This window comes from Lutra lutra, chromosome 9 (genome assembly GCF_902655055.1).
Source record: "Lutra lutra chromosome 9, mLutLut1.2, whole genome shotgun sequence".
Classification (NCBI taxonomy): Eukaryota; Metazoa; Chordata; class Mammalia; order Carnivora; family Mustelidae; genus Lutra; species Lutra lutra.
Genome location: NC_062286.1, coordinates 25,300,375 through 25,315,862, shown reverse-complemented (window position 1 = coordinate 25,315,862; position 15,488 = coordinate 25,300,375). Strand labels below are relative to the sequence as shown.

Sequence of the window (15,488 nt, the reverse complement as noted above, 5' to 3'; positions counted from 1 at the left end):
CTCCATGGCTCATGACCTCGTGGCAGCTCCTCCGGGCCGTGTGAGATGCATCGTCCATGTAAGTGCTGAGCCTGGGTTGCTGTATACCCGAATGGGAAAATGCCAAGTGTGGAGGGGAAGGTGTGAATCCTTTTTATCCCAGGGCTCTGACTTTGGCCCTTCCTCCTTCGTGTGATGGAACAGGTTCCAGGAGGGTGGTGCTTAAGACCACGGGTCACCTGGCCACGGGCCCTCCCCAGGGCTGACATCTGCCTGTGCCTTCCTCCGTGCTCTTTGACACAGCCGTTGGAGGTGTGGTTTCCTGCCTAAGATTGTTTGCGTTTTCCTCATTACATAAACCGGTGGCTTTTGCCAAGCCCTCCCTGTGCCCTGGAGCTCTAGGCAGCTTTTCTCCTATTGGCTGGCCAAGTTTCATTTTTTGCGGGGAGGTGTAGTTTTTCAAGCTGCTGAGCCAGGCGGTGTGTCAGTGCCTTCTGGGAGTGAAGTAGCTGGAGTTCAGGGACCCCACCTGTAACAATGACAGCAGATGAGTTGGTTTTCTTTGTGAATGGCAAGAAGGTAAGAAGGAGCTGGCCTCAGGTCCGACTTCTCTGCTCCCCTCCCAGGGCCTGATGTTTGTTCTTTGGAAGACGCTGGCTCTGTTCTTTCTCTTTCTCTCCTCTCTCACTCATTCCCCGTCTCCTTCTCTCTCCCTCCCTCCAAAGTTGTTGCTGCATTTTGTGTAACACTGGGGGAAGAAAACCTTCTCAGACCTGGAACATAGGCAGGATGCTCCAGGGGCAAAGGCATATCCGGGGAGGCAAGCGAGAAGAGAGGCTTGAATTCCCACTCGATGTGCAGCAGCAGAGACCCTGACCCAAAGCGAAGGCAGGGGCACAGGGTCACGAGACTGGAGGTCACCCACCACGCCTCTATCTCTGTGTTTAATCCAATTTGTCCTCTGGCTTTTGTTGTTTTCTTTGCTGAGAGAAGGAACAGGAACTTATTTTCTTGCTAATACCGGGGTGTAAGATAGACATAGCATTTGATTCTGGCATTTCAAGGCTAATGTGACAACTAGCTTGTATGAGGACATCACTAACATCTTGTGGCAAGCCACGAAGTTTTTTTTTTTTCTTTTTCATAAGGGGCATGTTTCTCCCCCTCCCTCCACTTAATACTGCATATAAATATTTTAAGTCTCTTATTTTGATAAAAATTGCCCACTTGGATGAACTTTGTTGGTACGCAGGGACACGGGAGCGTGGGGGGTGGGGCGTTGAGCAGAAGGGGACTTCAGACATGGGGACCAGTCCTCCAGGCCCTGCAAGGGTGCAAATCCTTGCAATTTCACTACAGGAGGTGGGAGGGAGCATGCGAGCACATGGAGCACATCGCATTGTCCCTGTTCCCCTCCCTTGAGCCCTGCTGAGATGCTCCAGTCTGCTCCAGCTCCCAGGTCAGGAATGAAAGGGACAGTGAAAGGACAGCCGTAGTCCTACCTTGCAAATAGCCATGCGGAGAGTGTGAGGGATGACTGTGCCAAGGGGCCCTCAAAGAAGGATAATTCTCTTTGTTTTGCTTTACTGGTGTTTTTGAGTTGAGAAATTGGGCGACATCTGAGGTAATTCTCAAGAGCTAAAATGAGCTTCATGGGGCATCTGGTGCTTAAATGGTCAGGATGTGTCTGGGTGACTAGCAAGGGAATTCCGTGAGCTACGGCAACATCAGTGCTCTGAAGACCATTGGGTTCAATGTGAGGCATTCCACCGGGAGGTGCTGAGGGTGGGGTCAGCCATGTTTTTCCAGGTTCCATGTGTCTCTCCATGTCAATTTCTTTTGAGGATTGGCATCTGGCAGTAAGCCAAGAGGTAGGGCACAGCTTCCCTGTTGGTGGTTGTGAAATTTTACACCCAGCATTTCCAACAACTTTGCTGCATTCAGCGATTGCCTCGGAGAGATCCAAGAAATGGTTGAATTGACTTTCTAGAAGTATTCCTTACACGAAGCATCTTCGGTGGAATTTTTCTAAACGGTTTTTACATTGAGTGAGCAGCTGGATTCAATGACTTCCAGGGCCACATCTTACTCTAAGATTGTCTTATTTACCATACCATCAATTCATATGTGACAGGACCAGGTCGTGCTCTTCCTTAGGGATGGTGTGCTGTGACGCACTGGACACGAAAAGGCGCGTTTCGAGGGAAATCTGGCCTGGCGAGGTTGTTTCCCCCTGTATCTCAGATCCACTTCAGGAAAGCAATTTAACATTTTTAGATGCTATTGTCATATCAAACCCACTATCTCTGGAAGTTTTCCTAGTGTCAGTTGCTCTGATGCCATAAGCCTGTAGCCTCTTGAGAAAGTGCTAGAAAGGTGGAGAGGCAATCTAAGAAGTGATGATGAGGTAAAAGCTGTTCTTTGCACCCAAGACCAAGCAGGAATCCCCAGTCAGATCAAGGTGGCTGTGAGTACATGCGTACGTACGTGAGTACGTGAGAAGTTACCAAAGAAGCTGTTGGAATGGGTGACTCACTCTTCATTGTAAGCCTTATTCTCTTATTCTTCCTGTTTTAGGCTGTCCAGGACTCTGTCTCTGCTGACTGGGGTTCTGGAGAGGTCCTGAGGCCAACGATCAAATACCTCAGGGGGCTTCTGTGGTGGTGATGGGCCTTGATGATGATCGTTTCCATGTCTTCTGTTCTAGAGTCAGAGTTGGAGGAAAAGAAAGAGCTGCCCAGGATTTTGGTGTTATTGTAGTGACAGTCATTTTGTGGGCAGGATTCTAGAGTATCTCAGCAGTATCTTTCTGTTTGGTGGAGACTGTGGTGCATGGAGGAGTCTGGCCGACTAGGCATGAGGGGCACAGCTAAAGGTGGGGGTGATTCCCACAGAAGCAGGTGGCAGCTACAGAGAGCCTCATGGTGGCTTTGACTCACTCACTCACATTACGAGCTCCTCCCAGGCCTGCGCCTGTGGGGTACATTGGCACTGGGTGAGTATGGTCTCTGAGAAGAGGCCAGGCACCTGCCTCTCGGGATCTTACGGACCAGTTAAAGAGAGGGATTATAATTAGGCAAAGTAATATGTTACAAAATGTATTTTACAGAAAACTAGGCCCACAAAATGCTCTTTTCAGATATTCTTCTTTTAAAGATTTATTTATTTTACAGGGAGAGCGGGGAGAGAGAGAGAGAATGTGCACATGTAAGAGTGGGGGGAGGGGCAGAGGGAGAGACTGTCCAGCAGATTTGCCTCTGAGTGTGGAGCTGGACACGGGGCTCCATCCCACGACCTGTGAGATCATGACCTGAGCTGAAACCACGAGTCTTAACCGACTGAGCCACCCATGTGCCCTCTCTTTTCAGATATTTTTCAACCACTTAGCACAGTGTTGGCATCCAGCCGGCATCCAATTAATGAGGACAGAATGAATGCACGAGTATTAAATGCCATTGGAAATCCTCTACTGAAGAGAACTATTTAAAAAAATTTTTTTGCTTTTTGAAATTATTTTAAGTGTACAAAAAAGTTGTACGAAGCATACAAAGAAACACTCAATAGGCTACACACCTTTACCAACTGTTCACATTTTATCACATCTGCTTTATCATTATCTCCTTCATTCTCTCTCTCCCTGTACACACACAAACACACACACACACACACAACGAATAGTTGTTTATGGGATAAGCACGTGCATTAGACATATATGGATATGTATATAGGTATATACATAGATATATAGATGTATATAAGTACCTACATAATGTTACATATTTATTTATGTATAAAATTAATAGAAATAAATACACAACGTATAAAATTTTCTTTCTGAACCATATGAGGGTAAATATCCAACATCATGCCCTTCTAAACCTTAAACCAAGAGTAAAACATTCTTATAGAACTAGTCTCTATAAAAATCAGGAAAAGAAGTGTTGATATAATACTATTACCTAATCTTTAGCCCTTCTGCAACATTTTCTAATTTCCCCAATAATGTCATTGATAACTTTTCTCCCAAGCCTGGGACCCAGGGTCATACTATGTATTCAGTTGCCATGTCTCTTAAGTTTCCTTTAAGCTGGAATGGCACTTTACCTTTCCTTGTCTTTTGGGACATTGATGTTTATGAAGAGAATAGGCCATTATTTCTTAGAATTTCTTTCATTTTGAGTTTGTGTTATGCTTTTTTATAATTAGATTCAGAGTCTGAATTTTGAGCAGGAATGCCCGAGAAGTGGTAAGTGTTTCTCAGTACATTACATCGGGAGACATGTGAGGTCAGGTTCCTCCATTATTTGGAATGTGAACTTTGACCACTTGGTTAAGGTGGCATCCATCAGTGTTCTCTACTGGAAGATAAATTTATTATCCTTTATAGTTAGCAAATAATCTGTAAGAAGATCCTTTGAGTCTATGTGAATATCTTGTTCATCAAACTCTCACCTACTAGTTTTAGCACCCATGGATAATTCTAGACTGGCTCATTTACTGTGCTGATTGCAAGATGGCTAACTGGATTCATTAATTGGCATTCCTCCATCAGGACGAACTTACCCATCTCTCCAATTTGTTTATTTATTAGGTATCACTTTGGACTCATAAATTGTAATCTTATTTAATGGGTTATAATCCATTAGAGCTATTATTGGTTTTGATGCTTAAATCTTATCAGAACAATATGCTGAACCCAGCATTTCCTAAGCTCATATCCCCACAAAATGTTTGTCCTTTGGAATACCCATTGGCGTCCTGTTCAGAGAGGGTTCCATGGTGTTTGCTGGGCCAACCCTGCAGCCATGCTGTGAGAGTGGCACAGCCATTCTCTGTAGGAATGCAAGGAAAGTTGGACCACTCATGGCTGAGATGATATAAAAGCCTTTGCTGGGGAAGGGTTTGGGGTCTTGTGAGTCAAAATGCAGGTGGAAGAAGAATGGAATAGTTGAAGGCACGGAGTCAGAGGTATACATTGTATTTTCTATGGGATGTGAAGACCAGGTTCATATGGAAGTAGGAGGGGAAAAGGCTGAAAATGAAGATTGCAGACATATGGAAAAGGGCCTTGGAAGATAGCCCAGGGAACTTGAACTTACCTGGCATATGTGGGAAGTCATGGGAGGCACAGAGCAGGAGGCACAGAGCAGTGATGGAAGCTGAGCCAGAAGATGAGGAAGGCACAGCTCAGGGGGAAGGCAGTAAGCTAAGAGGCTCTTCCTGTCATTTCCAAGCAAAGTGATAGGGATCTTTATTTGTGCATTTATGAGTTCTCCAAGAGAAAAGAAATAGCTTCCTGTGTGAACTTTGTAACTAGGACTTTGAACAAACTGGACTTGTGGGGTGTTTTAATGAAAGGAAACTAATTTGATTTTCCACTTTCCTTTAAACTTTTTTTCAGGGGGCAAATTCTGGCAGTTTTATGACTTCTTGGATTGCTCTTAATCAGTAAAAAATCCTATGGTCATTTCTAAGTTTCTATACACAGCCTCAGTTCAGGATAGAGAGGTGGGGTTGGAAGAAAGTTCTCATTAAGTCAGTGCTGGTGGAAGATGGCTTCCCACCACTGGGAACATTCCATTGTAAGTCTCATGACATGGGGCATGTGCTTTTCTCTGGCCCATGGCCCTTCCTCAGCCTCCAGTTGTGGGAGGTCCACTCTGTATAGACCCTATTGGAGGTCCAAAGCCTTCCATAGTCAGTGCTTGGGGGATGATTTAAACACCTCCACACCAGCTCACTCTCTCTTGCATGACTTATACCAGGTCCACAGCCAACACTTCACATTCTCTGCCCTCCCAGACTCTGGGAGTGCACACTGATCCCAACACTGCCATTTCTTCTTCAGCTTCTCTGGTAAGCCTATCTCTAGCTTTCAGATATGCCAGACAACCATATCCTCCATCTCACAAAGGCTGTATATTAGGTTCCTGTGTAGAGCTATGGAAGCCCCCTCATGAAGTTTGAGGCGTGAGGCAGATACCTCCTCTCCTCAACCTTAGGAAAATGTAAGATTCATAGTGTCGCTCTCTCTAAAGAAACTCTTGTCACATATTCTCTCTCCTTAACCATCCCAGTCACCCAAATCCTATTACCTTCATAACATAGGATGGGTAGGAGTAGTAATGCAGGTTTTTGTGGATTTCCTTTGACTCTTTGCATCAGAAACTGGCACCTCACTTTATAGGCAACTTTTCTATCTTATTGAATAAACAATTTGTGGACTTTTGGGTTGAGATTTCTTCTCCATGTCTGACATGTGTTATGTTGTTGGCATTGGGCTATCAGAGCCAATGACTGGCAGCACAGGCCAACAGACTGGCCCTCTACTCTCTGAGATGGTACATGCCTGGGGCACAGATGGGGATCTGCGGCTGCCATTTATTTGACAGAGAGGGAGAGAGCACAAGTAGGCAGAGCAGCAGGCAGAGGGAGAAGGAGAAGCAGGCTTCCCATTGAGCAGAAAGCCCAATGAGGGACTTGATCCCAGGATCCTGAGATCATTATCTGAGCCAAAGACAGATGCTTAACTGACTGAGCCATCCAGGCACCATGATATATTGGGCACATCCCTATTAACTCGACAAACTCTTGGGTGAGGCAGTGGCTAAGTATATCTAGGATACATTTTTCTTTTGTTTTTGTTCTTATAGGTGGTGGAGAAAAATGCAGATCCAGAAACAACCCTTTTGGCCTACCTGAGAAGAAAGTGTATCCTGACTTCGGGGTGAGGGTGTGGCGCAGGACAGTGGGGGTTCATTCTCTAGGCCTTATGTTATTTTCTAGTGACTGTGGGAAGCCAGTGAAGTGTGGAGGACAAAGCTCTGGAGCCAGGGCTCTGGACCCCTGCATCTTTTTTTTTTTTTTTTTAAGATTTTATTTATTTATTTGACAGACGGAAATCACAAGTAGGCAGAGAGGCAAGCAGAGAGAGAGAGGGAGAAGCAGGCTTCCCGCTGAACAGAGAGCCCGATGCGGGGCTCGATCCCAGGACCCTGGGATCATGACCTGAGCCGAAGGCAGAGGCTTTAACCCACTGAGCCACCCAGGCGCCCCTGGACCCCTGCATCTTAGTTGTAGCTCTGTCACTCAGCAGTTGTGTGACCCTGGGACATATTTTGAGCTCTCCAGGTATAAAATTATCGACTGTCGAATGAGAGGATTATTTTTGATGTTTCTTAGGATTTCTTCCAGGTAAGACTCTAGTGATGCTAGGGTTTAATCCCGGGCCTGTAAAATGAGTATCTGTGAAAGGCCCTCATTGGCCCTGGTGAACTGTGTGGCCGTTCCCCTCAGGAGGAGTTGGCCTCCCTCAGGAGATCTTCACTGAGGCTTTCCAGAGAATCTTTCCAGTTCTGTGAAGGTGGAAGGGATGTCAGAGGAAGGTGTATTTGTTGAGAAAGGATTCCAGAGTGGGGAAGTGTGTGGAGTGCCATCCAGTGTGGAGATGGCACCCTGGGAGGCAAGGGACAGGGGACTCCTGAGCACTTACTGTACATAGGTAGAGTTCAAGGTGATTTTCATAGGTGAGCTCATTGATCCCCACAGCAATGCCTCTGACCAAGGAGGAAGTGAGTTTGACACATGAGAAGGGACCTGCTTCTTGCTCGTCTATTCTGGACCAATCCTGGCAGAGCCTGACTGAAACCTAGAGGCATGCTCTCAACATTCTAGTCATGCTGGAAACTCTTCAGGGTTGGTTGTTGGGATGTCGCTCATCCCAACTTCTGCTAACTAATCCCCCTCAATCCCAGAGTCAGGAATGTCCAGTGGCTCATTCAGGTGCCCTATTTGAGGACAGCAGAGAGTAGTTGCCGTACCCACAGAAGCAAACCTGAAGTCCACAGCCTTCCCTCTGGTTCACTTACTTCTTATCAGATGATGTCCAGCTCCAGCGTACTTTGTCTTGGATTTTCCATTGAGAGAGGGTGAGTCTGGAGTTTCATGGCCCATGAACCTGGTGGAATCACTCAGTAGGATCGGGAGACTGCACAGAACTCCACTGCCAGCCCCTGTACCTGGGGGAGGGGGTCTGAGGAGACAAGCACATTCTCAGACATTGTGGACACCAATGCTAGTTTTCTGATGAAGTTTTGAAGGCCCCAGAGCCTCAGATATTCCTGATTATGGCAGTTGCTAGTTTGAAGGTCAAATCTCAAATGAAATCTGAAACCGAAAGTTTTTACAGAAGTGAAGGTCGGGTGGCTTTTGGCTGACCGCCCTGAGAGTTCATTTCTGAGAGTTCTGGGAAAGAGGAAAAAACCTAGGCTTGACTGCTATTCTGCCTTCTGAAAAAAAATCCCCCAGCTGGAAGATTCTGCTAGACTTTGGACTATTAAGTTGTCTGAATTATTGCTCATTGCATAGATTCTGAGGAGTCAGAGGAATAACTTAGGGTATAGAGAGCTCTTCCCAGTTGTGTTTTAGAAGAGAGAGCCACATGGTGAAGGGAAGAGTCCCCAAATCTGGAGTCAGGTGATTGTGTCTGGGCCCTCACACAAGGTGACCCGAGTGACTGTGTTGCCTTTCTGGGCCCACCTTACCTCCTGGGCCCCAGTTTTCTTTGTTTTGTTTTAATCTGTGAGGAAACAGTAGCTTCTGCCTCACCTGCTCATGAAATTATTGTGAAAATCAATTGGGTCCATGGGTATAAGTCTTTTTCAAGTATAAGATGCTATATGTTTAAAGAGACTAATGTCCAGCATATTAAAAGTAAGAAATAAATATTACTGAAATGACTGAATGATCAGACCATGAATGGCCTAGAATTCGTGATGAATTTTCATTTTATCTTGCAAATGAGGGAAACGACCAGCGATAATGACCTCCACCTTCGGTAGAGAGCTGGACGGCTCAGAGGCCTACAGCCTGCAGGAAAAGCAGCCACAGAGCCCATGTGTCTCAGGGAAAGGGGCCATGGTCAGTGCTGCTCTCTAGAATAGCCTAGTACTTAGGCACACTAGCAGACTCAAAGTTATCAGACTACTTCTGCAAGTACATGTAAGAGATTTTGCTACTCCTGGCCCCCAACCTCAAAGATCATCCTTATTTTCATTTCTGGTCACATATCCTATGGGTGGATATTCAAAAGCCCTTGGTCCAACTCTAACTTTGGTTCCTGGACTTCAGCAACCCAAAAGGGTCAAGGTGACAAGCAGGACTCAGTGGGTCCCAGAACAGATCAATGTCTCTGTCTGGCCTGAGTGGCTTCATTGTATACCCAGCTGCAGTGATATGAGGGTCGCCCCATGTGCTCAGCCTTTGAGGTGACTGATCCCCCTGCGCAGTGAGACCACAGGGTTGGGATCCCCTAAGACCAGACCAGGAAGCCCCTGACGCCAAGAAACATCTCCAGGATTGGAGAGCAGTAGGACTCCAGTCCTGGAGAATACTTGGGTACTGTCTGATGGGAGCCTGATGCCTTTCCTCATCTGTGCGGTAGAGATGGTCCCATTCTTCACCTTCTGGGTCACAGTGCAGATTTCTGGGATGAAGGGGCCATGTGGGTCTGCGGCCTCCCTGGGTTGAGGGGTTCGAGCCTGTGTGTGCCAGTGGATGGCTCTATACTTAAAGCTGTGCACACGCACTTCCCAGCAGCCCAGCAAAGATGTTCCTTAACCCTCAACCACCCAGTGAGGCTAAGCGGGACCAAGCTGGGCTGTGGAGAAGGCGGCTGTGGGGCCTGCACCGTGATGCTTTCCAAGTATGATCGTTTTCAGAACAAGATTGTGTATCCTTTGCCCACTGGCTGGTCGTGACACAAGGACTATGAGGCAGGGGTCATGTTGTGAGAGTGTGTGCATGTGTGTGTGTGTATGTGTGTACACGCATAGGTGAACTTTCTAGATCCAGACTCATTTCCAATCCCATGAAATCCTTCGGTCAGACTCCACTGCCTTTGGAGTAAAGTCCAATCTCTGCTTAGTGCTCAGGGCCCCTCACGGTGTGCCCCATCTTTCCTCTCCAGATATCTCTCTCTACAGGCCCAGGACTCCATCCTTGCAGGGACAACTGTGGACTACTGACACTCTTGGCCTACTCATTTCCTGGTCTTTGCATAAGCTGTTGTCCAGGTCTTGAATGTCCTTTCTTCTAGGAGTTCTCCATCTGGCTAACCTGGCTAGCTCTTTAGGACTGGGCAAAATAACACCTCCTCCGGGAAGCCTTCCTTGACCTCCTAAGTCTAGGTTAGGTACCCCATGTCTGTGCTGGTCCCAGAGTGTTCTGTGCTCAGCCCTCCTGAAACACTTACCATAAGCTGTCTAAACAGCACCTTCACCCAGGCTTCACATATTTTCCTGGGTTGACCGTGGGCTATTGAAGAACATCTCACTCACCTTTGATTCCTCGGCCCTCAGCAGAGTGCCTGGCATGTGACTGGACTCAGAAACTGGTGCTGCTTGTATACATGGATGAATGGCGAATAGAAAAAATAGACATCAAGAACCTCTGTTTAAGGGGATGGTGTCTCATGTTTCCTGGGGATCGCCCCCTCCTTTTCCCCCCACAGAGGATGGGAGACAAGAGGGTGAGAGCAGGGCGGGCAAACGTGACTGGAGGTTCTGAAATTGAAGAGGCTAAGGAAGGGCCTTGCAGGCAGAGGAGCAAGCACTGGGCCTGGAACCTGCCAGAAATTTCCTCTTGACTCAGCCTCCAGGGTGGGGGTGACTGAGGTGACTGAGGATGACCCTCGTGTTCCAGCTTGGAGGCCCAATGCCCCGCAGGACCCTGCAGGGGCTCGTGCCTCACCGGGGTGGGGGGAGCCTCCTTTGTTGCTAGCCCAGAGGCCAGGGTAGAGAGGCGAGGACACCCAGGGAAGAGCCCAGAATGTAACGTAGAGGGAGGGGTCATGACAAAGCCCCTCTAAGTCTCCGGTGCCTCGAGTGGACAACGGAATGACCTTAATCTGGGGCTCCAGTCACTTTTCTGCCAATGCCTGCCTGGCCCCCATCTGCTCTTTGCATCATGTTGCTGTGACGACGGTGGAAGGGATCGGAAGCACGAAGTCGAGGCTGCATCCCGTGCAGGTAACCGGAGGCCAGGAAGGCTCAAGCCAGGGCTGCGGACTCTTGTTCTGGGCTGTGAGGCTGAGTGTCACTGCCGGGGCAGGAGGCACTGTGGCCTGGCCGCGTCCCTCACCTCCTTCTCCTGGGGAGGAAGAGGCTGGGTGGGTGGGGGGGGGGGTGCGGTTGCGAGGCAGAAAAATGGGCCCCAGGCCTGCAGCTCCCTCCTGTGGCCACCATGGGTGTGACGTGGCTTGACCCTGAGGGAACCGCAAGGTCAGCATGACCAGGTGGCCAGGGCAGGCTGTCTATGCCAGACCTGGAGGGAGGGGGGCAAGAGAGCACCTCACCCACCCCCCACCCCCACCCCCGCCCCCGCGTGTGCTTAGGAAATCCCCGCTGTCTCGGGTTCAAGGTTTCAGATGCCCTGTGCCCTTGATTAAAAGCCCACATACTCCCTGCTTGCTGGAATGGTAATCCCATGACTTCTCTGACGGCCCCCTGCAGGGGATATGGATGTGAGCTGCTAGGCCTCTACCCCACTAACAGGGAGGTTAGTAAGGGCTTAATGAGAGAATAGAGGCGTCTGAGTGTCAGACTGAGATTTTTTTTTTTTTTTTCTGATGGTATCAGGCTGCCTGGCAGTGGATTGAAATTAGGAACCAAGAGCGGACAGTAATCTGAGGTTTTGTGGAAAGAATCAGGATATTTTTAGGCAACATGGCAACACACAGGACCAGAGAGTACTGTGTGAAGGAAAGGCCATCATTTCCAGTGCTTCTCGTATGGGGAAACTGAGGCAGGGGATCTTCCAGACATTACGGTCACAGAAGGTGCCAGAGGCAGGCCCGTTGACCACTTGAGGAGACCCACTGCTCAGATCATGCCTTTTTGAGCACCTGATGTGGGGGCTGGGCTAGGGCCTGGGGCTGAGCGAGCTACTTGTTCTCGGGGGAGGGGCAGGGCAGCTGGTACAAGTCACGTGAGATCACAGCGCCCATAATGCTTCATTTCTTAGGCAGCAAAAGGGGAAATCACTAAACTTGTCCAACCTGCAGGAGAGGTGAGAGGGTGAATTCGGGCTTGTAATTGGAAACAAGTAGATGAAAGACAAAAGAGTTTAAACACAGGGACAGTATCTGATTAATCCACCAAACCCCGCCCTTTCCAGTGGTACAGATTCTTAATCCCCATGTGCTTATTGGACCCTGAGTTAGCTGTAGAGCCAGATTCCACCTTTCCTTGTCCATTGGTTTTTTCCCTTGGGGTTTCTAGGACACCACGCTTTGCTCACCTTCCTCCCTCCAGGCTGGTGCTCGGGGCTGGCTCTAGGCCTGCCAAGTCCCTAATTGCTGCAGCATCCCCAGAGCTCCGGCCGGGCCCCTTCCCCTCGTCTTCTGCACAACCCCCATGCGAGTTCAGTACCATCTATGGGCCAACAGCACTTCCATTTACGTCTTCAGCTTTGACCTCTCCTCAGAGGTGAGATTCATAATTCCAACCGCCTCCTTGACATCACTATATGGATGGCTCATCTCAGACTTCACAAACCCTATTTTTGACCTTTTTCCCCAGTCTTCCTCCATCTGAGTCAATGGCGAAAGCATCTGCCCAGTTGCTTGAGATAAATATCCGGGAGTCACCTTTGGTTCTTTCTCTCCTGCACCACACCCAATCCATCCAGACGCGAAGTCTACTTTACTTCCAACCCTACGGCGAAGCCTTCATTTCCTTTATCCTGTTACTGCTTGGTCTGAGCTACCCTCCGCTCTTACATGGACCATTGTGTCCTGGTCCCCATTTCTACTCTTGTCCCGTGTAACCTATTCATTCCCTACCCACAGCTGGAGTAACTTAAATTTTTTTTTAAGAGAGAGAGAGCAGGGTAGGGGCAGAGGGAGAGAGAGAATCAGAGGCTGAGAGAGAGAGAGGGAGAGAGAGAATCAGGCAGAGAGAGAGAGAGAATCAGAGGCAGAGAGGGAGAGGGAGAGAGAGCAGGACAGGGGAGGAGGGAGAGGGAGAGCGAGAATATTAAGTAGGCTTCATGCTCAGCACAGAACCTGACATGGGGCTCGATCTCATGACCCTGAGATTGTGGCCTGGGTCAAAATCAGGAGTCGGACTCTCAACCCACTGAGCCACCCAGGCCCCCCCTCAGGTGATTCTTAACTAACATAATTAGATCATATATCCTCTTTCCTTGTTCAAGTCATGTTATTAAATTCAACTTAAAAGGCACCTCTTCAGAGAGGCTATTTTGGAGCACTCCCAAAGGGCCACTGGTCACTCCGGGTCCCATCAGCCTCTACTAAATCTCTACAAAACATTGATCTCTACCTGGAATTTTCCTCTTTCTTTTGTCAGTATTTCCCCTACTAACTTCATAAGACTGGTGATCTTGTCTCTCTTCTTCATTGCTCTGTTTCCAGGGCCCTTACCAAGCCTGGCACAGAATAAGTTCTCAGTAAATATTTATAAAGTGGAGGAACATTTGTATATCCTAGGCACTGGAAACACAGTACTTCAGCAATTTTACTTAAGTACCAAGAGAGACTCCCAGGAGACAAAATAATAGTAATATAACAATAATAATAATAGTAATGTGGACATGGTGAATCTCCTGGCACGAAAAATCTGGCAGAGTTTAAATGAGAATTCTGTGACATTCAATGCATATAACAAATTCTATGTAGCACATTTCCAGATTCTTATGTTCCCATGGATTCCTGGCATTGCCTTCATTTAAGAATGTAATGATATTTTAGTTTGGGGGGAAAAAAAACGTTCATTTAGTTCTTAATAAATGCCGGTTTGCTGGATTGCAGGCTAGAGTATGAAAAGAACGTGAGACCGTTCTTCCTTTCACTGTGTGTGTTCTTGGTTCAATCTCTTCAATCTCTGGGCCTCCTTCCTCCACTGTTCAGTGCAGAGAATGGAGGGTGAGAAGCCCTTCTGGTTTTAATGGTCACTGTTCTTCGACGAGACTTTCCTACGAATGACCAATGTTGGTTGACCACCTACTATGTACCAGGTATAATAATGTTAGGAGTTTAACGTGACTTATCTCATTAAATCCTTACCACAGCTCCAGAGATAAGTACGGGTGGCCCTCATCATACAGGCAAGGTACCCGTGGCCCTGGAGAGGCTTGGTGGCTGGCCAAGGCCACCACTGGGCCTAGGACTGACTTCGTGCAGGGACTGCTCTCCCACCCTCCCTGCTGGCATGCTCAGGCTTCCCGTGGGTCATCCAGAGACCCTGAGAGAGCTTCTGCCAGCATGTGGGTCTATGTCATCTGTCCATTTTAGGAGAGAATCTCCAAAAGCCACGGCTCCCAGTGCGGGTTCTGCACGCCCGGCATTGTCATGAGCATGTACACGCTGCTTCGGAACCAGCCTGAGCCCACCATTGAGGAGATCGAGAATGCCTTCCAAGGTAGGGGCCTCCGGGTGCCACCTAGGAGGGGGCATAGCAAACGGGGCATGGTGGGGGTTAGGGCAGGGCCAGAGTCCAAGTCAGGAATGGGCTAAGAGAGCGAGGCACTGCCCTCCGGAGGAAAGACTCAGACTACCCCAACTTGGTGGCTCGGGTCGGCTGGAGTTGAGCCCTCTCTCGGTCTGAAGAACACTCGCATGGTTTGGAGACCTCTGGGGGTCTCCTGCCTTAGTGTTTATCTTCCTGAGGTGTCCTCCTGCACTGGGATGGGGTAGCCCAGGGAGGTGGGCGCGGGAGGAGATCATTTGGGAAATTCCACAGAGGCTAGTCACGTGGCTCCCATTCTCCTCCGCTTGTACGGAGGATTTGCAGGATTCTGCAAAGGCCGCATAATGAGGAAGAAGGTGGCCATGATCCTGAGCCTTGGGCTGGAGTAGATTTCCCACCTTGCCTCCTGGACCCGGGAGCCTGGACAAGGTGTCTGTTCACTGGATTGAACAGGCCCCCCATCCATTCACCATTTCAATTCATCATTTATTCAATTCGTTGTATTGGGTCCTATCGTGTTAGGCACCATGCAAGGCACAGGGGGCACAGGGATGGCCCAGGGGGTGAAAGACAGTCTCTACTCTCAAGGAGTTTGCACTCTAAGTGAGAAGAGAGTTTATAATGTAGTTTGATGAGCTCACTGACAAGGCTATAACCAGGCATCAAGGGGGGTCCCAGAAGAAGCACCTGATTCAGTCTGGGCAGTCTAGGAAGGCTTCCTGGAAGAAGCGTTAGAAGTTTTGAAGTCAGGAATAAAAGGAGGACAGGGTGTTCCAGGCAGAGAAAACAGAATAAGCAAATTGAGCATCTCACTGAGCCAGGAGCAAAGCCACAAGCCCCTCCCCTGCCCTGGGGCCTGTGCTCTCAACGCAGCTTTTTTCCTCTGCTCCCAGGAAACCTGTGCCGCTGCACGGGCTACAGACCCATCCTTCAGGGCTTCCGGACCTTTGCCAAGGTAAGTGGGAGCCCCGGGGTGGCTGCAGCCCTGCTCCTAAAGCAACAACACTCAGGAATAACAGAGGG

General features: G+C 48.6%; 1 protein-coding gene across 2 annotated transcripts in view; it reads left to right on the top strand.

Annotated features, from left to right (window-relative positions):
* The first annotated feature begins 403 nt into the window (after nt 1-403).
* The window catches only part of XDH (xanthine dehydrogenase), a 61,191-nt gene continuing 46,106 nt past the window's right edge, over nt 404-15,488 (top strand). For both annotated transcript variants that reach the window (XM_047744173.1, XM_047744172.1), the window contains exons 1-6: nt 404-558; nt 6,633-6,690; nt 9,613-9,709; nt 10,898-11,006; nt 14,291-14,417; nt 15,359-15,420. In XM_047744173.1, coding sequence (XP_047600129.1) covers nt 517-558; nt 6,633-6,690; nt 9,613-9,709; nt 10,898-11,006; nt 14,291-14,417; nt 15,359-15,420 — 495 coding nt within the window. In that variant the 5' untranslated portion in view covers nt 404-516. The remainder of the gene's footprint in view (nt 559-6,632; nt 6,691-9,612; nt 9,710-10,897; nt 11,007-14,290; nt 14,418-15,358; nt 15,421-15,488) is intronic.